Source organism: Mus caroli, unplaced genomic scaffold, assembly GCF_978045245.1.
Source record: "Mus caroli unplaced genomic scaffold, Mus_caroli_1 scaffold_8, whole genome shotgun sequence".
NCBI classification, from domain to species: Eukaryota; Metazoa; Chordata; class Mammalia; order Rodentia; family Muridae; genus Mus; species Mus caroli.
The window spans coordinates 141,383,966-141,408,518 of record NW_028227263.1 but is presented as its reverse complement, the minus strand read 5'-3'; the positions used below and the strand labels follow the sequence as shown (position 1 = coordinate 141,408,518).

Below are 24,553 nucleotides of genomic sequence, written 5' to 3'. Positions count from 1 at the left end.
CACTTAGCTCCGCCTCTGTCGACTAGGCCCCCACCTCTTTCTCATTGTCACGCCCCTACATTTCGCGCTTTTGTTATAAGCCCCGCCTCCTAGCTTCTCTGTTTATTTTTGCAAACAAGGGACTTTCATGGCGAACTCCTCCCCTCCCAGACATAGGCCCCGCCTATGCCCATATTCCCCGCCTCTTTTCTAGGCCTTTCGGCCTGTCCCAGTCAAGTCACGCCTCTTAGTACCTGGAACTTCAGCTTGTCCTGTTCGGCCACGCCCCTGCGTAGGCCACGCCCCTTCTCTGCTGCTGCTCAGGCGGTTTTGTTCCTCACTCAACTGATTTTAACTGCATTTGCTCCTAGAGTCTCGGGATATCGCCCCTAATATCCCACCTTTGTAACCTGAGATTCGGGCTCACTTTTTTCTAGGCCTCAGTTTCCCCATTTATTACCGGTTTCAGTGTGGAATACTCTGTGTGAGTTGTGTATATATCTTCATGTGACTATGCATGGTGTGTGGGAAGTCCCATATCAACGTCAGCTGCCTTCCACCTTCGATCTTCCAATCATTTAAAAAATATTTTTAGAGTTATTTATTTATTTATTTATTTATTTATTGGGTTTTTCGAGACAGGGTTTCTCTGTGTAGCCCTGGCTGTCCTGGAACTCACTTTGCAGACCAGGCTGACCTCGAACTCAGAAATCCACCTGCCTCTGCCTCCTAAGTGCTGAGATTAAAGGCAGGCACCACCACCACCCGGCTAGATTTTATTTTTAAAGATTGTTTTTAATTATGTAGTATTGGGGGAAGAGGCAGATGCCTGTAAATGCAGGTTTCTATGGGGCCAGAGACAAAGGACAAACTAAAGCTGTAGTTACAGGCAGTTATGAGACAACCAATATGGGTGCTAGGAACCAAGCTCAGGCTCTTTGCAAGAACAGCAAGAACTCTTAATGACAAGCTATCTCTTCAGCCTCTTAAATTATTGTTGTTGTTCTTTTAATTTTTTGTAGACTTAACTATTTACTTGTGTACAAATAGTTTGTGGTTGGTTAGTTTTTGTTTTGCTTTTTGAGACTGTTTTACGGTATAACCTTGGCTGTCCTGGAACTTACTCTGTACACCATGCTGTCCTCAAACTCACAGAGATCCACTTTCCTCTGCCTCCTGAGTGCTGGGATTAAAGGTGTGCGCCACCAATGCCCCTGAATGTTTTGCCTGCATGTATGTGCGTGCACTGTATGCTTGCTTGATGGATTGCCAGGAACTGGAGTTACAGATGGTTGTGAGCCATCATAATTGGGTGCTAAGAATTGAACCTGAGTCTTCAGCAAGAGCAATAAAGCAACGAGAGTTCCTAATCATTGACCTCTCTCTCCGTCCCACCCCACCCGTTTTGTTTTTTGTTTTGGAGATGGTTTCTTATTTTGGTGTTTTGTTTTGAGGAGGCTCTCAGTAGGTAGCCTTGGCAGGCCTGCAGAACAACGTGAGCAGGTTGCCCTACAACTCATAAATATTCACGTGCCTTAAAAGTATGCACACTCACCCTGCCCTGTTTTATTCATTTTTATTTTGTGTATGAGTCTTTTACCTACTTGTATATATATACACGCCTTATGTACCTGCTTGGTGCCCTTGTGGGCCAGAAGATAAGGTTTGTTCCCTGGAACTCTTACTATTGCTGTTAACAAATATCTTGTTTTTAATTTTGTTTTGAAATGGGTTTCTCTGTGTAACCCTGGCTGTCCTGGAACTCATTATGTAGACCAGGCTGGAATCAAACTCAGAGATCTACCTGTGTCTGCCTCCCAAGTACTAGGATTAAAGGTATTTGCCACCATTGCCTGGCTTGATTTTTGTATTTAAAAAGAAATTATTTTTTTTATTAGTACTCAGTCTGCATATACATCTGCATGCCAGAAGAGGGCATCAGATCCTGTTATAGATAGTAGTTGTGAGCCACCATGTGGTTGCTGGGAATTGAACTCTGGACCTCTCGAAGAGCAGTCAGTGGGGTTTTTTTATTTGTTTGTTTTGGTTTTGGGGTTTTTTTTGGGGGGGGGTTGTTTGTTTGTTTGTTTTTTCGACACAGGGTTTCTCTGTGTAACCCTGGCTGTCCTATAGACCAGGCTGGCCTTGAACTCAGAAATCTGCCTGCCTATGCCTCCCAAGTGCTGGGATTAAAAGCGTGCACCACCACTTTCCGGCTGCAGTCGGCGCTCTTCACTGCTGAGCAATCTCACCTACTCCAGACTCTTTATGTATGTGTATATGTGTAGGCCAGAAGAGGGTTTTGTATTCCTTGGAGCTGGAGTTACCAGTAATTGTGAGCTTCCTGACATGGGTTCTGGCAACAGAACTTGGGTCCTCTGAAAGAATAGAACTCAATTGCTAAGCCATCTCTCCAGCCTTACCTTTTGTATTCCTTGGAGCTGGAGTTACCAGTAATTGTGAGCTTCCTGACATGGGTTCTGGCAACAGAACTTGGGTCCTCTGAAAGAATAGAACTCAATTGCTAAGCCATCTCTCCAGCCTTACCTTTTATTTTTATCTATTTTTTTTTTTTAGATAGGGTCTGTCACTGACCCTGGAGCTTGCCCATTAGGTTATACCAGCTGGCTATTGAATCCCAGAGAATCTTCCTGTTTCCACTTCTCTATAACCATGTACTACTACACCCACCCTGTGGGTGCTGAGACTCAAACTCAGGTCCCTTATCATGTGCAACAAATATTTTACTAACTAAGCCATTTCCCTAGCCCTATTCTCTAGGTTTTTAAATAGGATCTCTGTAGCCCAGGCTGGTCTTGAACTTGCTATATACCTGGGCTGATCTTGAATTCCTCTTCCTCTCAAGTACTGTGATTACAGGTATGTGCCATTATTAATAGGACTCCTCTTACTCTAGAGAATCTCAGTAGAGATGGAAAAGCTATATGATCACATTCCTTATAGGTTATTAAAAATGTATTTATCTATATATATGTATCTATCATACTGTAACTTTCATAGTATGCAAGGAGCTTGCATCTAGGCTATCATCATGGTGTGTACGTGTTCAATATTCATATATACATATAAATATACTATGTACATTTATACTATGTGGCATCATATATCATTAGACATATATACATCATACATAGACATATATATGTACATATACATATATGTGTGTATATAATGTATATACATACACACACACACACTCTAGTTCTAATTCTCAGAACCTATAAATATATGACCTTATATGCCAGAAGAAATTTGAAGATGAGATTCATTTAAGGATTTGTTTGTTTGTTTGTTTGTTTTTGCGCAACAGGGTCTTACTATATAGCTTTGGTTGGCCTGGGACTTGCTAAACTCACAGAAGTTTGATTGACCCCATCTGCATGATGAGTGCTGAGTTTAAAGTATGTGATCTGCTCTCAGTTACAGATCTACAACATCCTGGTGTATCTTGATTCCAGCCTAGTCTATATAGTGAGTTCCAGGACAGCCATGGCTACACAGAGAAACCCTGTTTCCAAAAACAAACACCCAAGGTGGAGAGCTCCTGAGGAAGGACACTAGAGGCTAGCCTTTGTCCTCCACAAACATTATGCACTCGTGTGAACTCACATCTGCACACACACATACAAATAATAAATTACAGATGTGGGGAGAGTAACCAGACTACATTATAGACATGTGAAATTTTTTCAAAACTATATTTTTTTTTGTTTTACTTTATTTTGTTTGTTTTTTGAGACAGGGTTTTATCATGTAGCCATGGCTGTCCCGGGGAGGAATTTTGTAGATTTAGCACCCTGCCATATCCTTACCATTCAGAACAGTGTATGTCTCAGATTTGATACTGAAATGAAGATGGCTTGATAGGCTTACCACTTCAGAGGAGCACCAATTTGCATTGATGCACCCTGTGAGAAACTTGGGGATGGAATGGATGTCTAACAACTTAGGGTGCCTGCCATAAAGAAGTCTATGGCTTAGACGGAAGCTTAATAGGGACCAGATTCCACACAGCTGAGTGCAGACCTACGGTCCTCCCACAGAGGCACATGGATTATACTGAGGCCTACCTGAAGTTTACAGGACTTAACAAGCAAACATTACACATCCAGCCTGCACTGGGATCTATCTGCCTACCTATCAAGGTATAGGAGACATTAAAGCATGGTGGTATCAGACTGTTTTTAAACAATTTTAAAGGAGTTGGAAGAAATATGTATATGGATAACTGGCTGTGCATAAGTGTACCACATGTGTACTTTGATCCCCGAAAACCAGATGGAGTTACATACAGCCATGAAGTACTGTATAGATGCTGAGAATGCAAATCCCCGCCCGGGTCCTGGGAAGCAGCCTACTCTTCCTAACTGCTGAATCATCTCTCCAGGACTGCCATTCCACTCTTGAGAGACAGAAGCAGGAGGGTCTGAAGTTCAAGGTCATCTTCAGCTACATAGTTTGAGGTCAGCTGGACTTTGTCTTAAAAAAAAACAAAAAAAAAAAAAAACAAAAAACAAAAAAACCCAAGAGCAGGACGTGGAGCCCTGATAACAGTGGGAACATAGACTTAGCCCAAGGAGTACACAGTGTTGACCTTAGAGGACATAGAGAAATAGATCACACTTGGGTCTCCAACTCCCCAAAGTCCTTCCCTTTTCTATCTTTGTCTCTTTTATCCTCTGCCACCACCACCACCACCACCCACACACACACTCCACAGTCTGTTCCCATCTAAACCAAGCATCTTTCCCTCCTGTGAATACATGGACCCTTGACAGTCCTTATTTCTCTTTGTCCCCCTCTCTCAACATCTTCCTTTGCATTTCTGTCTCCTCATCCCTGTCTGTTGTTTGTCTCCTATCCCTGTCTGCCCCTTTCAGCTCTTTTTTGAGGGGGTGGGTTGAGAGGGCGTTCTCACATAGTCTAGGCTGTCCTCAAACACACTTTATAGCTGGAATGGCCTTGAACTCTTAATCCTCCCCGCTCCGTTATTACCTCCTTCACTCCTCCACCCTGTCTCTGATATTCTGCATCTTCCCACCTACTAATGTATGTCAGACTTCTCTTTGTGTCTTCATCTCTGCTCGTCTACTACTGGTTCTGTAGCTCTCTCCATCCTTCCCTCCATCCTTTCAGGCATCCCTCTCTCCTGCAGCATCCCTCTCCTACAGCATCCCTCCACCTACCCATACATCCCTCCACCTATCCCAGCATCTTCCCACCTCCTCCCCGTCCGTCCAGCTTCCAGGCCCGCCCCCTGCCACTCCCCCTCCCCCTCCGAAAGGGTTAACTGTGGGGAAGGGCCGGGAGTCCCCGGATGGTGATGTCAGCGTGCCGGAGAGAAAGGACGAGGTGGCGGGGGGAGGCGGAGAGGAGGAGGAGGCGGAGGAGAGAGGGCGCGTGGGGGGGCGGGGGGGATCTCGGCCTGCAGCATCCGCCGGCCCCACACTTCAGACCCCCCCTGCAGGGGGAGGCACAGGAAGGGGGGGCCGGCCAGGGACGGGCTGGGGAGGGGGGGCCGCGCAGCCCCCCCCCGCCATGCTGATTCCAGGGGCCTGACCCCCCCGGCAGCCCCCCCTCCCCCAGCTCTGCGGCCCACCGACTGGGGGGGCCAGCCCAGCCCCCTGGGGACCCCCGGAGAAGTGGGGAGCAACCGGGGGGGCCGGGACGGAGGTGTCGCCGGCCCCCACCGGAGGAACGGGGCGACGGGCCGCAGGGGGGGCGGCCGGGGGACCGGTCGGGCCGGGACCAAGGGCACCATGTCGTCCGGGTCCAAGGAAGGTGGCGGGGGCTCCCCCGCCTACCACCTCCCACACCCACACCCACACCCACCCCAGCACGCCCAATATGTGGGCCCCTATCGCCTGGAGAAGACGCTGGGCAAAGGACAGACAGGTGAGAACCTAAGCGGACACCTGGGGCGGGGGCGGGGTGCTGGAAGGGGCAGAGGGCGGGACCATGGATATTTAAAGGGCAGACCCCTGGGTCCCTCATAGAAAAGGGGCTTGGGTCCTGAGTTCCAAGTGCCCACGGTGTACGGAGTAGAGTCTGACGCTGGGGCCTTGAGATGGCAGGGGTCTGGGACTTGTGGGTCCGAGGGAGAAGTAGGGGTCTGGACTACTGTGGCTCAAATAACCCTATTGGGGCAGATATTGGAGGGGCTGCAGGAAGCTGTGGGGAAGTAGGCCCATTACGGGTGTGGGACCCGGGCTAATTCTGCAAGCTGAGGCAGGCGGGTGCTGCAGTACAGCCGCAGGCAGGGTGGAGGTGCAGGCTGGGTGGAGGTGCATCCATCCCGAGAGAGGCTGCTATCCTGTCCCTCTTATGCTCAAAAGCGGTCACTTGCGCTCGGTGCAGCAAGCTGGAGCCCTAGGGTGTGAGGTCAACTACATTCTCTCCATTCTGCAGTGTGGAAATAGAATGGAGAGGTGGACTGTAGAAAGCTCAGCTCCCAGCCAGAAGTGGCCCTGGAAAGCAGAGTTATCTTTGATTGATGCTAAAGGCTGAGTGTGGCCACAACCATCTCCTTCTAGGCAGGGGATCGAGGTGAACTGGGAGACGACCTCCAGTGTTCCAGGCTGTGGGTTCTGGGTCCCTATGCAGTTGAGTTCCAGGCCTGAGATAGGAAAGGGAGGTCAGGCCTTTATATCCTGGTAGTAAGAGTGTGACGCACTGTTGACCTCAATTCTTGAACTTTGGCAGAAGGGGTTATGTACCTGCACCGCTGGGCCTGAGGGAGGAGGGCTGGGGCCAAGACTACTGGGTCTAAGGAAGGAGGGATAAGATCTGGATTCCTGGGACTGAGAAGAGGTACCTTACAGAGCTGAGCTCTGGACTCTGAGGAGTGGTCAGGGGATACGCATGCTTTTTGACCATGACAGCTATTTTTTAAGAGTTAAAAAATAATAATTGCAGGCTTGGGTTTTGGAAGGAGGTGAGGATGGGGAGGCTTGGGAAAGAAGAAAAATTGAGAGTCTATTTTGTGAGATTATAGGGCTTCTGAAATCTGAAAAGAAAGATGAAGTTGGGCAGACATACCAGAAGGCCAGAGAGTCAGAATGAAAGGCCAGGAGAGGCTGGTGGAGGGAATAGGCGAAGGGCAGACAGTCAAAAGGACCAAGAGTGGGCAGCGTGCTTAGGAAAGAGTTATGTTTTCTAGGCATGGCAGCTGTTGGCTACCAGTTCAAATGCAGAAATTGGGGGTAGAAGAAATGGGTAACCAAGCCGGGGGTGGGGGTGGGGATGTGTTGACAACTTGAGAGCTAGGGTGAACTCCAGAACACCCCATATTTTAAATCCGATCTCCAGGTCTAGTTAAACTTGGAGTCCACTGCATCACGGGTCAGAAGGTCGCTGTCAAGATCGTGAACAGGGAGAAGCTGTCGGAATCGGTGCTGATGAAGGTGTGTGTGTGTGTATATGTGTGTGTGTGTAGTGGGAGTGTCCTTTGGCGCAGAAGGAAAGGCGGGGAGGTGATACTGACCCTTTCTCTTGTGGCCCTGGCCCCTCAGGTGGAGAGGGAAATCGCCATCCTGAAGCTCATTGAACACCCACACGTGCTCAAGCTCCATGACGTCTACGAGAACAAGAAATATTTGTAGGTATTTATAGACGCCCGGCCCCTCCGTCCTCCCTCTCCACGGTGTAGACACCGCTCCAGAAACAGGACGCAAGCTTCCGGGCTAGCGATGTAACTCGGTTGCTAGAGTGCTCCTGTGGAATGCAGGAGGCCCTGGGTCCAGCCCCCAGCACTGCATAAGCCTGTGGCAGCCCTCAAGGATCATCCCAGCTCTTTTAAGCTGAGGCCGCACTGTCCAAAGGTCAAGGTCATCCTCAAAAGGTCAAGGTCATCCTCAGCTCCACTGTTTTTAACTTTAAGGTTGGATCACTGAATGCTTAGTCCTTCCCTTGGGTATAGGAGCATCCCCCAGTCTACACTCTGCCTGATACTACAACAGAGTAGAGTGGTCCTGAGTGCAGAGCAGAAGCTGTGCCTCTTGCTGCTATCTCTCTGCCTCAGCCTCCCGAGTAACTGGGGTTACCAGCCTGTACCACCAAACTCAACTTCCTGCCTCTTTCTTCCTAAAACAATTAAGGTTACATTAGCTTAGAAGCCTAAAGGATCCTTCCAAATTCTCACTCTAGGACACCTGAGGTCTCTCCTATCCCAACATCACTTCCGATGCCAAGGCTGGCCACCCCAACAGTAGGCCTCCTGGAGTCCTGTGTCAGTATCACAAAGTCCATTACCGTCCAGTTAAGATGGGGGTGGGATCAGCTGTCTGGGCTTCAGAGAATGACTCTTTGTGCAGACTCTGGTGGCCCAAAGAATAGCTGGAGTGGACAAAGGAAGAGGGGACTGGCCTCACAGTTCCCCTCCCCACCCCCCAACCTTCCCAGGGTGTAAGATAAAGCCAGTACTCCAATGTTCATCAGATTGGGAGAATAGGTTTCCCCAAGCTGGAAGCAATGTGCAGCCCCGGGTCCTCATGGGAGTTGTAGTTCTTAGGCTTCCCAGGTGTGGAGGCAAGGAGAAGCCACTGTCTTCACAATTGATGGTTACCATTCCCACTCCACAATCAAAGCTGAGACAGGGCTCATGAGAGTTTGTGCTTCACATGGGAATCTAGCTATCCAACAGCTCGAAAATCGACTTTTTGTTTCCTGGGAACTGATTGGAACTGGAGGTTTAATCTTTCAGAGCCTGATGGGATTTGGTGGTCTCTAGAATCCAGGTGGCTGATGGGAATGTCCCAGAGGCTTATGGGACTTGGGAGGGGTTTTGTTTTGTTTTGTTTTAAACTTCTTTACATTGATGGGAGTTTTCCTTTATCTTTGGTGTATACTGTAATTGTCACTGCCCAAAAGTGAATGCAAACTTGGATTTGTTCACAGGCTACTGAACAAATTAGAGGCTTGGGCTATGGGTGGGGGATTGTGCTAATGGAAGTAGGGTCTTTATTTCCCAGAGTTCGGTGGGGATTATGGTTTCTGACCTCAGGTGCCAATGAGGTTACATTATCTCCAAAAACAACCAAGAGTTTCCTTGGGAATCAGTGCCACATGGGACTAGTGGGAATTGAGTCTTGGTTTCCTAGAGACGTGTGGATATTGGAATCACTTCTCTTGGAGGCTTGTGGCAACTGGAATCTCTTTCTCAGGGACTGCAGTTGAAATTTCTTCCTTGCAGAGACTGGAATTGGGGCTTCACTGTCTTCAGAAAAGGGGTGCCAGGCCTCGGTCCTTCACATGCTCCTTCCAGCCCTCCGCCCCGTCTGTGTCTTTCAGATACTTGGTTCTTGAGCATGTTTCTGGTGGTGAGCTGTTCGACTACTTGGTAAAAAAAGGGAGACTGACACCCAAGGAGGCCCGGAAGTTCTTCCGCCAGATCGTGTCAGCACTGGACTTCTGCCATAGCTACTCCATCTGGTGAGGGGACAGCTGCAGCGGGGTGACGACTGAGGGTGGTGGACCAGGAGGCTGGTTGCTGCAGCCACATGAAGGGCTGAGCAGAAACCAGTGTGGTTAGCCCTCAACCCTAACCTTTTGAAAATTCCTGGTATTGTAACTCAGGCCATACAATTTACCCTTTTGAAAAAGTGTACAGTTTAGTAGTTTTAAATACATTTTCAGCCTTGTGCATGGTTGCTATGTAATTTTGGAACTTTCTTTTAAGTGTGTGTGTGTGTGTGTGGTTTTGGGCTTTGGCGTGTGCTAGGCAAGCAAAACCATTTGCAATACATCCCCAACTTTTTTTTCACTTTTTCTTTATGTGTGTGAGAGAGAAACTGGGTTTCATAAAGCTCCTCACTATGTAAGCTAGGCTGCCCGAAAACTCATTGCTGTCCCCCTGCCTCAGCCTCCTGTTTAATCATATTACAGCTGTGCACCACACATAGTTTTGGCTCTGTATTTGGTGGTTTGTACATTTGATTTCTTATTGATGTGTGTGAGAAAGAGTTTGCATACATGTGTGCAACAGTGTGCATGTAGGGGTCACATGACAACTTTTAGGAGCCTGTTCTGTCCATTTATGGACCCTAGGGATCAAACTGAGGTCCTCAGGCCTGGAGGCAAGTGCCTCCTCCCTGCCCACCCACCCCCACCCCCCAGCCATCTTGCCAGCACTTCTGTGCTGCCCAAACCTAAGTCAAGGTGACTACATTTCTATCCAATGGTTTCTTCTAGAAGCTATACAGTTTTTGGTTTTGGGGTTTTTGTTTTGTTTTGTTTTTGGGTTTTTTTTTTTTTTTTTTTTTTTTTTTTTTTTTTGATTTTTCGAGACAGGGTTTCTCTGTGTAGCCCTGGCTGTCCTGGAACTCACTCTGTAGACCAGGCTGGCCTCGAACTCAGAAATCTGCCTGCCTCTGCCTCCCAAGTGCTGGGATTAAAGGTATGCGCCACCACGCCCGGCTACGAAGCCATACAGTTTTATCTCTTGCATTTAAATTTGGTGTCCCTTTCAAGTTAATAATTGTGTTTGATATGAGGTAAGAATCACAGTTCATGTTTATGATGTTAATATCCCAACAGAGAGATACTTCTTTTCCTCAATGACCTGCCTTTAACCCAGACAAGATATGATGCATGTAGCATTTAGGGTGAGGGGTACATGCCTGTGACCCTAGCACCTAGGAGACAGAGGCAGGAGCTCCATTGAGAGTTTAACACCAGCAAGCTCTATATAAGGAATTCTAGCCCAGCCAGGGCTACATAGAAAGACCCTCTCTTTAAAAGCAAAAAGAGATGTGGCTAAAGAGATCTCTCAGTGGCTAGAACATGTAATGCAGAGGATCCCAAGTTCAAGCCCCACCACCCATATCTGAAGCCTCCCAGCTGCTGTCAGTCCAGCTCCAGGATCCAGGAAGATGAAATACCTCTGGCTTCACACACACACATACACACTCACGCGCACTCGCACACGCACTCACACGCGCACACACGGTAAATCCTTTAAAAAGGCAACTGAACTCAGATTATTTAAATTAAATTCAACACTTTTTTTAAGCAGCCAGGGTGTGAAGCTCTGAGGTTGAGGACTGCATTGAATCTGACCCAGTCACCGACCACTCCGATAGAATCTACAGATCTTGAGGAGTTTGGTCGAGGATCAGAAAGGTCCTGACCAGTTGTCTGCCTTGGGTGGCAAGGTTTGTTTGTTTGTTTGTTTGTTTGTTTGTTTTGTTTTTTCCAAAAAAAAAAGTTTCTTGAAGCCTATTGTGGCTCACAGCTGTAATCCCAGCACTCGAGAGGGGGAAGCTGGTAGATCTTTAAAAAGTTCTAAAAATTACTTGATATGCACTCCTAACAATAACAACAATGACAATAGGAATAACAGCTGGGCATGGTGGTTCACATGGGAGGCAGAGGCAGTCAGATCTCTCTGAGTTCAAGGCCACCCTGGTCTACAGAGTGAGTCCCAGAGACAGCCAGGGCTACACAGAGAAACTCTGTTTGGGGGTGTGTGGGGGGACTGGGGAGATACTTGATATGGAATTATTTTTGTTTTTCTTGGGGGTAGTAAGACTCTCACGGTGTAGCCCAGGTTGGCCTGGAACTCATGTCAATCCTCCTGCCTGTATACCTCTATACATGAGCCACTATACCTTGCCATATTTTTATTTTATTTTATTTTATTTTATTTTATTTTATTTTATTTTATTTTGGTTTTTCGAGATAGGGTTTCTCTGTATAGCCCTGGCTGTCCTGGAACTCACTTTGTAGACCAGGCTGGCCTCGAACTCAGAAATCCGCCTGCCTCTGCCTCCCGAGTGCTGGGATTAAAGGCGTGCGCCACCACCGCCCGGCGCCATATTTTTATATTTCTCTTTTAAAAACAAGCCATTTGTTTATTCACTAGGAAAAGGGTGCAGGCTCCATAACTCACATGCTGGAGTCAGAAGACAACTTTGGGTTCTTCATTTGTGTGGCTTCTGGAAATCAAACTCAGGCCGTCACTCTCAATGGCCCAGCTTTTATATTTCTTTTTGTTTGTTTGTTTGTTTGTTTTGTTTTGTTTTGTTTTGTTTTTTTGTTTTTCGAGACAGGGTTTCTCTGTATAGTCCTGGCTGTCCTAGAACTCATGTTGTAGACCAGGCTGGCCTCGAACTCAGAAATCCGCCTGCCTCTGCCTCCCGAGTGCTGGGATCAAAGGCGTGCGCCACCACGCCCAACAGAGCTTTTATATTTCTAATGACTGGTTCAGGGTGGATGTGATGGCACATACCTCTAGAGACAGATGCAGGTAGATCTCTATGAGTTCAGGGACAGCCAGGTCTTATACATTGAGTTCTATGACAGCCCAAGGCACCATAAAAAGACCCTGTCTTAATAAATAAATAAATAAAATTTAAGCTGAGGCTGCAGAGATGGCTCAGAGTTTGCGAGCACGAGCTGCTCTTTAAGAAGACCTGGATCCAGGGGCTGGTGAGATGGCTCAGTGGGTAAGAGCACCCGACTGCTCTTCCAAAGGTCCAGAGTTCAAATCCCAGCAACCACATGGTGGCTAACAACCATCCGTAACGAGATCTGGCGCCCTCTCCTGGAGTGTCTGAAGACAGCTACAGTGTACTTACATATAATAAATACATAAATCTTTAAAAAAAAAAAAGAAGACCTGGATCCAGTTTCCTGCACCTATATGGTAGGGGATCCAGGGGATCCAACACCCTCCTCCGACCTCTTCAGGCACCAGGCATCCAGCATTCTCCTTTGGCCTCCAAAGTCGCCACACTTACATAGTACATAGACATATATTCAGGTAAACACTCAGACGCAGAAAATAAAATTTCAAAATGAATTAAAAAATAAAATCACCTGCCGGGCAGTGGTGGCATACGCATTTAATTCCAGCACCCTGGAGGCAGAGGACAGCCAGGACAGGCAGAGAAAACCTGCCATGAAATGCAAGCAAACAAAAAAGCACAGTAGAGAGGAAGGCTCTAGATGTCAGTGTTTTGCCTCCCCAGGCTTCCCATACATGTGCACATGCACATATACAAAAAGGCATGAAGACTCAGGCACGGTGGTATATGCCTGTAATCTCACTGCCTGCAGGAGTAAGGCAGAAGGACTGATTCAAATTAGAAATCAATTTGAGCCAAGACCTACCTTGTAGCATGACTTTGTTACACACACACACACACACACACACACACACACGAAAGTCAGGCTTAACGGGACATATTTGTACTCCCAGGATTTCAAGGCTATCCTCAACTACATAATTGCTGTGAGGATAGCCTGAGCTACATGATGCCTCTGTCCTTAAAAAATATTAGAAGTATCTCACTTTAGGAGAGACTGAATGAGTGAGGATGGGCTTCCCTATAGCATCCAAAGCTGAGCCCCACCTGTCTGTCTTAGTCACAGAGACTTGAAGCCAGAGAACCTGCTCTTGGATGAGAAAAACAACATCCGCATCGCAGACTTTGGTATGGCGTCCCTGCAAGTGGGGGACAGCCTCCTGGAGACCAGCTGTGGGTGAGTGGGGGTCCCTCCATGGGTTCCTGGGAAGGGGAAGAAGCTGGCTCAGAGAGAAGAAGAGGCTCATAGCCTCTGACCACCATCCCTCTCTCTTTCTCTTTCTCCAGGTCCCCCCATTACGCATGTCCAGAGGTGATCAAGGTGAGCTGAAGAGCAAGGGGAGGTTAAGGGGAGTGGACAGAGTCGGGACAGAAATGACATTGAAGTGACACCTTTTGCCTTTTCAGGGGGAAAAGTATGATGGTCGCCGGGCAGACATGTGGAGCTGTGGAGTCATCCTATTTGCCCTGCTTGTGGTAAGGTGCCTTTTGCTGCTACCACTGTGTTTCTAGAACAGCATCCCCCTGTGGAGGATAGAACCTTACATGCATTCTCACTCCTGGCTGTGTGTGTGTCTGTGAGATTTCCCATATGTGTGTTTGTGTGTTCTCTTAAATATTTGTATGTGTGTGTGACTGCATGGAGTGAGTGTGATTTCTTGAATATATGTAGGTGTTTATGAAAGAGAGGAATCTTGAATATGTATGTGTGTGTATGATTGAATGACTGTCTCCCATCACATGTGTGTATATTCATGTGTCTGGTATATGTGTGTGATCTCTCAAATATGTGTATGTGTGATCCCATAAATGTAAACATGTATGTGTGGGTATGTGTGTGATCTCCCACATGTGTGTGTGGGTTTTTTATAGAGAGCAGTGGTCACAACCTTTTTAATGATGCAACCTTTTATTTAACACAGCTCCCCGTGTCCTGGTGTCCCCTAACCATAAAATTATTTCCATTGCTACTTCTTAACTGTCATTTTGCTGCTGTTATGAATTGTAATGTCAATGTCTGTGTCTTCTGATGGTCTTAGGCAGCGCCTATGGATAGGCCCAGGGTGTTATGCACAGGTTGAGAAGCACTGATTCAGAGAGGGACAGGCAGTGTAGCATGTCTCCAGCCTCGCCTTAGATAGGCAAAGATGGCTTTGAACTCCTGATGCTCCTGCCTTTGCCTCCCAAAGGTTTAGATCACAGGTCTTGGTCACGCTTGGCTTGGGCAGTGCTAGCCACTGAACCCCAGAGCTTTGTGTGCTAGGCCTAGAGCGCACCTCCATCCCTGCTCGTTCTGTGGTTCACCGATGTAAACCCTCAGCCCCATGGTCATTTCTCCCACACATTTCCCAGAGCCTCCCTCTGGCCTCCCTTGCCCCTTCCCCAGGTTGGATCTTGCAATAAGTGTCCTTCTTCCTGCCCATGATCTGGGTTCTCAGTATGCATTTTGTTGTATAATTCTAAAAGCCTTATCCCCCCCTCCATGTCTATCATAAGCCCCTTGAGGCTGGGGCTCATGACAGTGGCTTTCATCTTTGTTCATTTAGTTGACTCATCTCTGAAGATGCAGGGTTGGTCTGTCCTAAACCCCCTAATGCACAGTGAACTAATAACTCACTTAAAGCAAGCTTTCGTCTTTGTTTGTTTGCTTCTTTCTTTCTTTCTTTCTTTCTTTCTTTCTTTCTTTCTTTCTTTCTTTCTTTCTTTCTTTCTTTCGCTTTTTGAGACAGGGTTTCTCTGTGTAGCCCTGGCTGTCCTGGAACTCACTTTGTAGCCCAGGCTGGCCTTGAACTCAGAAATCCGCCTGCCTCTGCCTCCTGAGTGCTGGGATTAAAGGTGTGCGTCACTACGCCCGGCTCTCAGCATTTCTTTTTAAGGTTTTTTATTTACGTCCCTCTGTGTGTGTGTGTGTGTGTGTGTGTGTGTGTGTGTCCCCTGAAGCTGGAGTTAGAGGCAGTTATAAGCCTCCTTGTGTAGGTGCTGGAAACTGACCTTGGGTCCCCTGGAAAAGCCCTCAGTGCTCTTAACCACTGAGCCATCTCTCCAGCCCCCTGAGCATGTTTGTTTCTTTTTAAGATTTTTTTTTCTGTGTATGAGTGTTTTGCCTGCATGTATCTGTGAACTATGTGCTTGCCTGGTGTCTGAATCCCCTGCAACTGGAATCATGGGCAATTATGAGGACAGCATATGGATTCTGCGAAGCAAGCCCAGATCCCTGCGAGAGAGAGCAGCAAGGACTGAGAGCACTTAGAGCTGATGAGTAACCATTTCTCCAGACCCAATTTGGTTTTGGGGGGTCTGGGGTTTTTTTTGTTTTTTGTTTTTGGTTTTTTTGCTTGATGATCGGTTGGTTTGTCTTTGGTTTTGAGCCAGGGTTTCTCTGTGTAGCCCTGGCTATCCTGGAACTCATTCTGTAGGCCTGGCTGGTCTTGAACTCAGATTTCCCCTGCCTCTGTCTCTCGAATGCTGGGATTAAAGATACCATGCTGGAAGTTGAACCCAGGGCTTCGTGTATGCTAGGCAAGCTCTCTACCCACTGGGTTAGATCTCCAGAGCCAACGCTCAGCTTTCTGTCATCAGTAGGGAAAGGACAGAGTTCAAATCTCTGCTTCCTCATGCTGGACAAGTAAGTCGCTCCCTTTGTGTAAGCCTCAATCCTCCTAATCAAGTAATTATATGTGAACCGAATAATTACATGTGGATAATTACAGTACCAACAATTGTGAAGGTTTAAATTAAATACAAGATCCCAGGTTCCCCTCCAGTACTGCAAACAGATAAGCAACAAAAACCACATTACAGCCGGGCAGTGGTGGGGCACACCTTTAATCCCAGCACTTGGGAGGCAGGGGCAGGCCGATTTCTGGGTTCGAGGCCAGCCTGGTCTACAAAATGAGTTCCAGGACAGCCAGGGTTATACAGAGAAACCCTGTCTCAAAAAACAAAACAAAACAAACAAACAAAAAAAACCCACCACATTACAAACAACTTAGAGTAACAACTGACCTTGATGTGTGTGGTTTTTGTTGTGGCCAGAGGATAGAAGGAACTTAGCTGGTTTCTAACAGAAGCAAGACCTCACTATTCCAGGACTCACTAACTCACTGATCACAGTGATTATATAAAATTGGACTTCCGAGAGTAATGAGGACCAGCTGTGCTGTGGCTGATATTTTTAATCTGTCCCATAGCCTTTCCCAATAGAATCCTCACATCCCTTACACAGAGGCGAGAAGCTGAGGCTCACTGCCAGTGCCATCAGGCACCAGAGCCAAAGGCAGGCTGTCTGACTCCAAGACCAGTAAGAAGGTGCCCTCTTCCCATCTACCTTCACCCTGCATTATGTCCATGCCCCTTAGATACCAGGGTCAACCGTTTAAAACATTTGGGAAAGCCCTCAGACTCATCTCTCCCAAGATCCCTCCTCTGATTCCATGTCAGACCAGACCCCCTTCTTGCTCTGTCCCAATCCTGAACATTACATTAGCCTGTTCCACCTGTATTCCCCACCCCACCCCCGTTTCTCCTTTTATTCTCTTATTCCCTTTGTTATATTTATTTACTTATTCATGGAGGGGTTATGCTGGCAAGAGTATTCAAGGCATGCTTGAGGTCAGAGGACAGCTAGCAGGAGGCAATCCTTCCCTTCACCACGTGGGTCCCAGGGATCAGCTCTGGTGCAGAGGCTTGGCGGCACATGCCGAGGTTACATGTCATGTCACCGGCCTATTTGAGACAGGTTCTCAGATATCCCAGGCTGGCCTTGACCTCATTATGTAACTGGAGATGAGCATCTGATCTCCTTGCTTCTACTGCCTCCCTCGCAGGGCTAGGGTTGCAGGACTCAGGTCCACGTCCCGTGTCTGCAGTGCTGAGAATTATGCACAACATGGTGCATGTGCTTAGTAGAAGAGCACTCGACTGCCAACTGAACCACAGCCCCAGCCAGTTTCTTTCTTTCTTCCCTTCTTTCCTTTTCTCTCTCTCTCTCTCTATCTCTCTCTCTCTTTCTTTCTTCCTTTGTTTGTTTTTGTTTGGTGTTTGTTTCAGACAGGGCTTTTGTTTGTAGACCAGGCTGGCCTCCAGCCAACAGAGGTGGCCTGCCATGTCTAACCAAGTTCTAGGATTAAAGGCGTGCACTGCTACACCAGGCCCTCTTCATAGTTTGTTTGTTTGAGACAGGGTCTCACTGGTAACCTTGGCTATCCTAGAACTTGCTCAGTAAACTAGGCTGGCCTCAAACTCATAAAGATCAGCCTGCCTCTCCCCCAGTACTGAGATTGAAGGTGTGCTCGAGGAAGGTGTGCGGGAGGAAGGTGTGCACGAGGAGTTTAGAGAGAGGCTTAGTTGGGTTTGGATGTAGTTTTGTTTTGTTTTAATCTGGTTTTCTTTGTGGCAGTGTGTCACATCACCCAGGCTGGCCTCAAAGCCCAATATGTAACCGAAAATGACCTTGAACTTCTGATCCTCCTGCCTCCACCTCCCGAGTGTGGGGTGTAGGCCTGTGCCACCACAGTGGTGCTGGGGATGAGACCCGGGGCTTCCTGGAAGTTAGGCAAGCACCCCAGTGGCTGAGCTACATCTCCAGCCCTATATAGGTGAGGACAGTAAGTGCCCAACCCAACTCTCAATTGTTTTTTTAAAAAGATTTATTATATGTATATGAGTACACGGTAGTTATCTTCAGACACACCAGAAGAGGGCGTTGGGTCCCATTCCAAATGGACCATGTGGTTGCTGGGAATTGAACTCAGGACCTCTCTAAAGAGCAGTCTCCTAACCGCTGAGCCATCTCTCCAGCCCATCACCTGGACAGTGTTAAGCTCCACCTAAGGAAGGCTGGAAACCGTCCTGGTGCTGTGGCCCTTTATTCCGTTCCTCATGTCGTGGTGACTCCCGACCATAAAGTTGTTTTGGTTGCTACTTCATAACTGTGATTTCACTACTCTTACGTTACGAACCGTGATGTAAATGTCTGTGTTTTCTGATGGTGTTAGGCGACCCCTGTGTGAGGGTCATTTAACCTGCCAAAGGGGTCATGACCCACAGCTTGAGAACCACTGCCGTAAGGAAAGAGACAATGATGTAGCTCACTTGGTAGATTGCTTGCCCAGGACACATGAAGCCTCTGGTTCCATCCCCCAGACTACATGAACTGGGCCTGGTGGTGCATGCCTATAACCCCCGCCCCCAAGAGCTGCCACGCCAGGTTGAGAATCACTGACCTGAGGGCTCTTGATGATGTCTTGCACAGGGGGCACTGCCCTTCGATGACGACAACCTGCGCCAGCTACTGGAGAAGGTGAAACGTGGGGTCTTCCACATGCCTCACTTCATCCCCCCAGACTGCCAGAGCCTCCTGAGAGGGATGATTGAAGTGGAGCCCGAGAAAAGGCTCAGTGTAAGCAGCGAGGGGCTGGCAGAGGAGAAGTGGCTCCTGAGAGCTCCTGGAGGGGCCTGCCTGTAAATCCTGGCATTGGATGAGTTTGCTGGCTAAGCTACAAGCCCAAGGTCCAGCAAAACCTAAAACTTAGAATCATTCCCAAGTTGGACCAAGGACCCCAGGCCTTGGGGACAGCGCATTGAGGGATTGGCAGGAGTTGAAAGGCTGGCACTTGGCATGCAGTAAACTGCTACCTGGGGTTTAAAACTGGTCAGTCTGCAGGTGCTTAACCACCACCAGGGGAAGACATGATGTCACCCTGCTTCGGGATGGGTCAGTGACCTCCCGGAGCCAATGCTAATCAATTTTATGTTATTGCTTGCTAGCTATTGTATGTGACCTAATTTCTGCTTCTCTGTGACCCACCCCTTCACAGCTGGAGCAAATCCAGAAACATCCTTGGTATCTGTGAGTAGGAGGGAATTGAACAGTTGGGTACCTGCGGGAGGTGGGGCACCCGGGTCAGAATAGAAAGGTGGAGGGTGGAGTGCCATATTCCTGATGGGTGGGATGGGATGGAGGGACCTACAGTCTCAAACTTCAGAGTATGGGCAGAGGAGGACAAAGCTAAAGAAAGGGAGGGTGTGGAGTCTAGAGAGAGGAGGGATCCCGGACTCTTTGAGTCAGAGTTTGAAGAACTAGGGTCTGGTCACCCTCAGTCTGAGGAAGATGGGGACCCAGACTCGCCAGATCCTGGGTTGAGGAGTCTGGGCATAGGACGTAACACTAGGAAGATAAGCGTTTCTGTACCATTCCAGGGGCGGGAAACACGAACCAGACCCTTGCCTGGAGCCAGCTCCAGGCCGCAGAGTAGCCATGCGTAGCCTGCCTTCCAATGGCGAGCTGGACCCTGACGTTCTGGAAAGCATGGCGTCTCTGGGCTGCTTCAGAGACCGCGAGCGGCTGCACAGAGAACTGCGAAGCGAGGAGTAAGAGCTCCCCAAATCCTTTTCACCGGCGCCCCACTTCACGGGTGGAATGGGTTGTGGCAGTTCCCTAGAGAGCCTGAAGGGGGCGTGCCGCATCCAGTTTTATGGATCTGACAACTTTAGTGCTGGTGCACGGGAGCAATCTGGAAATGCTCAGAGAAAGCAAGCATTAAAGCTGAGACAGGCGTGAATGGTGTCTTCATTACGTAGAACTTAATAAGTGCTTAAGTGGTGACGAACACTGAACATAGGAAGCCAACTATGTTGGCTTGTGGGAAAAAATGGCATTTTGGGTCCAAAAAACGAGAAATAAGACCTGAACACCTGTGTCTGAGGGAGGAAAGCTAGGGGCTTTCACTTGGGGGACTGTGGTGGGAGGGGTGAGGTCTGAACTCGAAAGTTTAAGGGAGAAGGGCTGGGGTCGGGATTCCTTGGTCCAAGGAAGAAGGTCTGGACTTGTACCCTTGGATATGGGGGCAGATATGTTAGGTGGCCTGAGCTCAAAGATCCACAGCAGCGAAGGGAGGGAGGGAGGTCTCATTGAGACACAAGTTTCCTTACCTTACATGGGGTTTTGTTTGTTTTTCATTGTTTTTAGTTATGTATGAGAAGAGGGTGTATAGACCAGAGGATAACTTGGCGGGAGTTTGGCCCTCTGTTTCCACCATGTGGGTCCCAGGGGTACAACTCAGGTTATCAAACTTGAGTAGCAAGCACCTTTATCCATCTCTCCAGCCCTGGGCACCGATCGCTGACCTCAGTCCTCCCTTAACCACCTCCTTCTTCCCCGTCTCAGGGAAAACCAAGAAAAGATGATCTATTATTTGCTTTTGGATCGGAAAGAGCGGTATCCTAGCTGTGAAGACCAGGACCTGCCGCCTCGGAATGATGTTGGTAAGAAGGCAGATTGGGCGGTTCAGATCCCAGGACTCCTGAGGGAGGAGGATGCTGTAGGCCCTGGGAGTCTGTGTTTGGGCAGCTGGGCTTTATGAGGACCGCTCTCTGCTCTGCCCCTTAGTTTCCCCATCTGTTTACAAGGCAGTCACAGATATGCTGTGTATACCTGGGCAAACTAATCTACCGGGTGGGTCAATAACTCTCTCCCTTCAGACCCACCTCGTAAGCGGGTGGATTCCCCCATGCTGAGCAGACACGGGAAACGGAGGCCAGAGCGGAAGTCCATGGAAGTCCTCAGTATCACGGATGCTGGGAGTGGTGGCTCCCCAGTGCCTACCAGACGGGCCTTGGAGATGGCCCAGCACAGTCAGAGGTGAGGGAGAGGCTGTACCCTCTGGAAGAATCTTCAGTCCCGGAGCATAGATCGTTCTAGACCCTGCTCAACCTCCCATGCCTGCTCCCTCATCTGGGAGGACATGGAAATGGAGAAACACCTGAACCTTCTGAAACTCTCTCAGATAATTTTTTTTAACCCTCTAAACAGATCCCGCAGCGTCAGTGGAGCCTCCACTGGTCTGTCCTCCAGCCCTCTGAGCAGCCCAAGGGTAAGATTAGACCCTCAAAGAATTAAGAGAAATCAACAGAAAATGCAATTTCATGAGGCATTCTTGCCTGAGAAGTGTCAAAGACACCATTTTTGTCTTCTCAAGATTGGGTTTGTAGTATGTTTTGGGGGTTTTAATTATTTATCAGAAGTTCTTTGAGTACTTTCAGCGTGCCGATTTCTGCTTAGGTTAGGGTTGCAGCCTTAGTGTGTAAGTTGGAGACAGTACTTCTGCCTAAATCCAGAGTGGTGGGTGGGGCTGATTGAACTACAATTCCCAGCATGTCTTGCAGTCCTCCCTAGCGATTCTGAGCAAGTAACAATTAATCCCAAATAACAATTCCCTCCGGGAAGTTGTAGTCCAAATCCTCACTAGGCCCTGCTTTTCCACAGAGTCCGGTCTTTTCCTTCTCACCGGAGCCAGGCGCTGGAGATGAGGCTAGAGGCGGAGGCTCCCCAACTTCCAAAACACAGACGCTGCCTTCTCGGGGCCCCAGAGGTGGGGGCGCTGGAGAGCAGCCACCACCCCCCAGTGCCCGTTCCACGCCCTTGCCTGGACCACCAGGCTCCCCGCGCTCCTCCGGCGGAACCCCCTTGCACTCACCTCTGCACACGCCTCGAGCCAGCCCTACGGGGACCCCAGGAACGACGCCACCTCCCAGCCCAGGCGGTGGCGTCGGGGGAGCCGCCTGGAGAAGTCGGCTCAACTCCATCCGCAACAGCTTCCTGGGCTCCCCTCGCTTCCACCGGCGCAAGATGCAGGGTAAGGGTCTCAGCAGATGCTGGGCTAGGTTTGCCAAATGCTGGATTCTAATGTGGGAAGGAGGGGCTAAACGTCATATGAAAAATTTCATGGGGGGGTCTTCAGGTAGGAAAGAGAGCCTGATTCCCAAATCCCAAGACTCTAATGGTGATGATAACGTTCAGAGAGAGGCAGGTCTGGGGGCTGAAGGGAGATGGGAACAGGTCCTGCCACAGTGTACTCTCGGTCGCCTACTCATTGGCCCGTAGGAGCTTGTGCCTGCCCTGGGGATGTGTTCTAGCCACACTGCCTATCTGGAAGGGCCAGGACTGACTACTCAGTCAGTTAGGGTTAGCCATTTGGGAGATGACTGAATCCACAGGGTGCTGGATGATAACTAATAAGAAGTAAGTGTTGACTACTGCCTCTCCTCTCCCTAACTAGTCCCTACCGCTGAGGAGATGTCCAGTTTGACACCAGAATCCTCTCCCGAGTGAGTTCAACAAGGGAAGAAACTAAGTGGGAAGCAAGGGGACTTGTCTTTTAACCCCTTCCTGACCCTCCCTCCTCCTCCTACCTATCCCATTCCACCCAGGCTGGCAAAACGCTCCTGGTTCGGGAATTTCATCTCCTTGGACAAAGAAGAACAAATATTCCTCGTGCTAAAGGACAAACCTCTCAGCAGCATCAAAGCGGACATTGTCCATGCCTTTCTGTCGGTGAGAGTCCGGCATCCCTATCGGACCACAAAGCTATACCTCCCTGCCACTCCATCCCTGGGAGACTCATGGGATTTGTAGTTTTCCAGCAAGAGGTGACCTTGATCACTATGGAACAGGGAGGCAGGCACAGGCTATTGGGCCTAAAGCCTAAAAGTGGTGAAGTAAGACCCTAAAAACAGGTTCCTGAGTACCAGCAGGAGATGAGTGGGTTGCCTTGCCATGCCAAAAGATCTGAGGAGGTGGTCCAAGGAGAGACCTTTCTCCATGGACCTAAATGCTTCACACTTAATACCATTCCCGCAGCCCTTTGCTGTAGGTAGGACTGTGATGGGATTTTCAGTTACTAAGACATGTGACTTGTAGAGGAAAGAAAGGTGTATTCCATAAATGGTGCAGGAGCCTGGAACTGTCCTGTAAATATCAGAGGCCACATGAGTTTAGGATCCACTCTTCAGAACATAGGGCAGGGGAACTACAGAAGACGAGCCAGTGGGCAGTGGGGTCTCCCAAGGCCTAATTTGTTATCCTCTTACCCATTGCTGATGGGACTTGTTCCTTGTCCAGAGCCAGGTGTAGGATGGTTATCTGTCCCTTCAGTTCACCTCATCCTTATATATATTCGTACCTTCTAGATCCCCAGCCTGAGTCACAGTGTACTGTCACAGACCAGCTTCAGGGCCGAATACAAGGCCAGCGGCGGCCCCTCCGTCTTCCAGAAGCCTGTCCGCTTTCAGGTGGACATCAGCTCCTCTGAGGGTCCAGAACCCTCACCCCGAAGAGATGGCAGCAGTGGAGGTGGCATCTACTCAGTCACCTTTACTCTCATCTCCGGTGAGTCTCTCTTGACCAGCTTTGGGGTATTTGAGATCTCTGAAATAGGATATCAGCACAGGAGGGCATCGAGATCAGAAATCAGTACAGAATGCTCTGGTTCTGCCAGTGCCCCTGCCCCTAGCACACACACACACACACACACACACACACACACACACTTTCCTTTCCCAGTCTTTCCATCACATGTATTGTGAGAAATAGTTCACAGGTATCAGTAATCACTCATTTTATAAGGTGCTTCATGCTACCTTCTCATCTCCATCTTCTAATAGAAGAGTAAGCATGCTCGCCTCAAACATCAGTGCCTTTCCCAACGCAGATATCCTCAGTCCATCCATGGAGTTCTTCCTGTGCTCAGCTGAGCTGCAGCCTCAGAATTTTAACTCTAGGCAGCCATGACCAATCAAGACTTAGCCCGAGATAGGAAAAAACTCGGGGATAAGTTTCTTCCAGTTCTTGGTTCTTTGTCACCAATTTTAATATGTTATGATCAGGAGATGAGTTTGCTCTAAGAGTTTCTAAATCAGGCTGCAGTGTGTGCGTGTGTGTGTGTGTGTGTGAGTGTGTGTGTGTGTTAGACAGAGAGACCGAGACAGAGAGACAGAGAGAGAGAAAGACAATTTCCGGGGATAAGTTCTCTCCTGCCATGTGAGCCCCAGGGGTTGAGCTCAGGTTGAAAGGCTTGGCAGTGAGCACCTTTACCCTGAACCATTCTGCCAGCCCAAGATTTTGTTGTTTTTGGTTTGTTTGGTTTTTTGGTTTTTGTTTGTTTGTTTCTCTCACTTATTTTTCTATGTTAAAAGATGTTTATTTTATATATGTGGGTTTTTGTCTGCATGAATGTCTGTGCAACACATGTGTGTCTTAAGGTATCAGATCCCCTGGGGCCATCATGTGGGTGCTAAGAATCAAGCTCAAGCCCTCTGGAAGAGAGCGACCAGTGCCCTTGCATCCTGAGTCATCTCTGCAGCCCCTCGCTTATTTTTCTTATGTATTTCCGCCCCTCCTCCCATCCTTAAGGAAAGTTAAATGAGCACCAACACCTGTTTTAAATAGAGACCAACACTTAGTGTTATAA

At 48.5% G+C, this 24,553-nt stretch overlaps 2 protein-coding genes across 3 annotated transcripts in view; one reads left to right on the top strand and one right to left on the bottom strand.

The window, feature by feature from the left end:
• Positions 1–5,428: 5,428 nt before the first annotated feature.
• The window catches only part of Brsk1 (BR serine/threonine kinase 1), a 24,415-nt gene continuing 5,290 nt past the window's right edge, over positions 5,429–24,553 (top strand). The window contains exons 1-17 of one of the 2 annotated variants that reach the window (XM_021166339.3): positions 5,429–5,895; positions 7,309–7,403; positions 7,512–7,597; positions 9,289–9,429; positions 13,366–13,482; positions 13,593–13,626; positions 13,713–13,781; positions 18,559–18,705; positions 19,124–19,155; positions 19,506–19,676; positions 20,473–20,570; positions 20,787–20,946; positions 21,118–21,178; positions 21,571–21,940; positions 22,364–22,412; positions 22,515–22,638; positions 23,274–23,472. In XM_021166339.3, coding sequence (XP_021021998.1) covers positions 5,760–5,895; positions 7,309–7,403; positions 7,512–7,597; positions 9,289–9,429; positions 13,366–13,482; positions 13,593–13,626; positions 13,713–13,781; positions 18,559–18,705; positions 19,124–19,155; positions 19,506–19,676; positions 20,473–20,570; positions 20,787–20,946; positions 21,118–21,178; positions 21,571–21,940; positions 22,364–22,412; positions 22,515–22,638; positions 23,274–23,472 — 2,089 coding nt within the window. In that variant the 5' untranslated portion in view covers positions 5,429–5,759. Of the gene's footprint in view, positions 5,896–7,308; positions 7,404–7,511; positions 7,602–9,288; positions 9,430–13,365; positions 13,483–13,592; positions 13,627–13,712; positions 13,782–18,558; positions 18,706–19,123; positions 19,156–19,505; positions 19,677–20,472; positions 20,571–20,786; positions 20,947–21,117; positions 21,179–21,570; positions 21,941–22,363; positions 22,413–22,514; positions 22,639–23,273; positions 23,473–24,553 lie in introns of both variants that reach the window. The other variant, XM_029480076.2, reaches the window with a different exon arrangement.
• Positions 23,464–24,553, bottom strand: part of Tmem150b (transmembrane protein 150B) — a 15,518-nt gene continuing 14,428 nt past the window's right edge. Inside the window, exon 5 of the mRNA XM_021166341.3 lies at positions 23,464–23,511. Within this exon, the coding sequence (XP_021022000.1) occupies positions 23,464–23,511 (48 nt within the window). The remainder of the gene's footprint in view (positions 23,512–24,553) is intronic.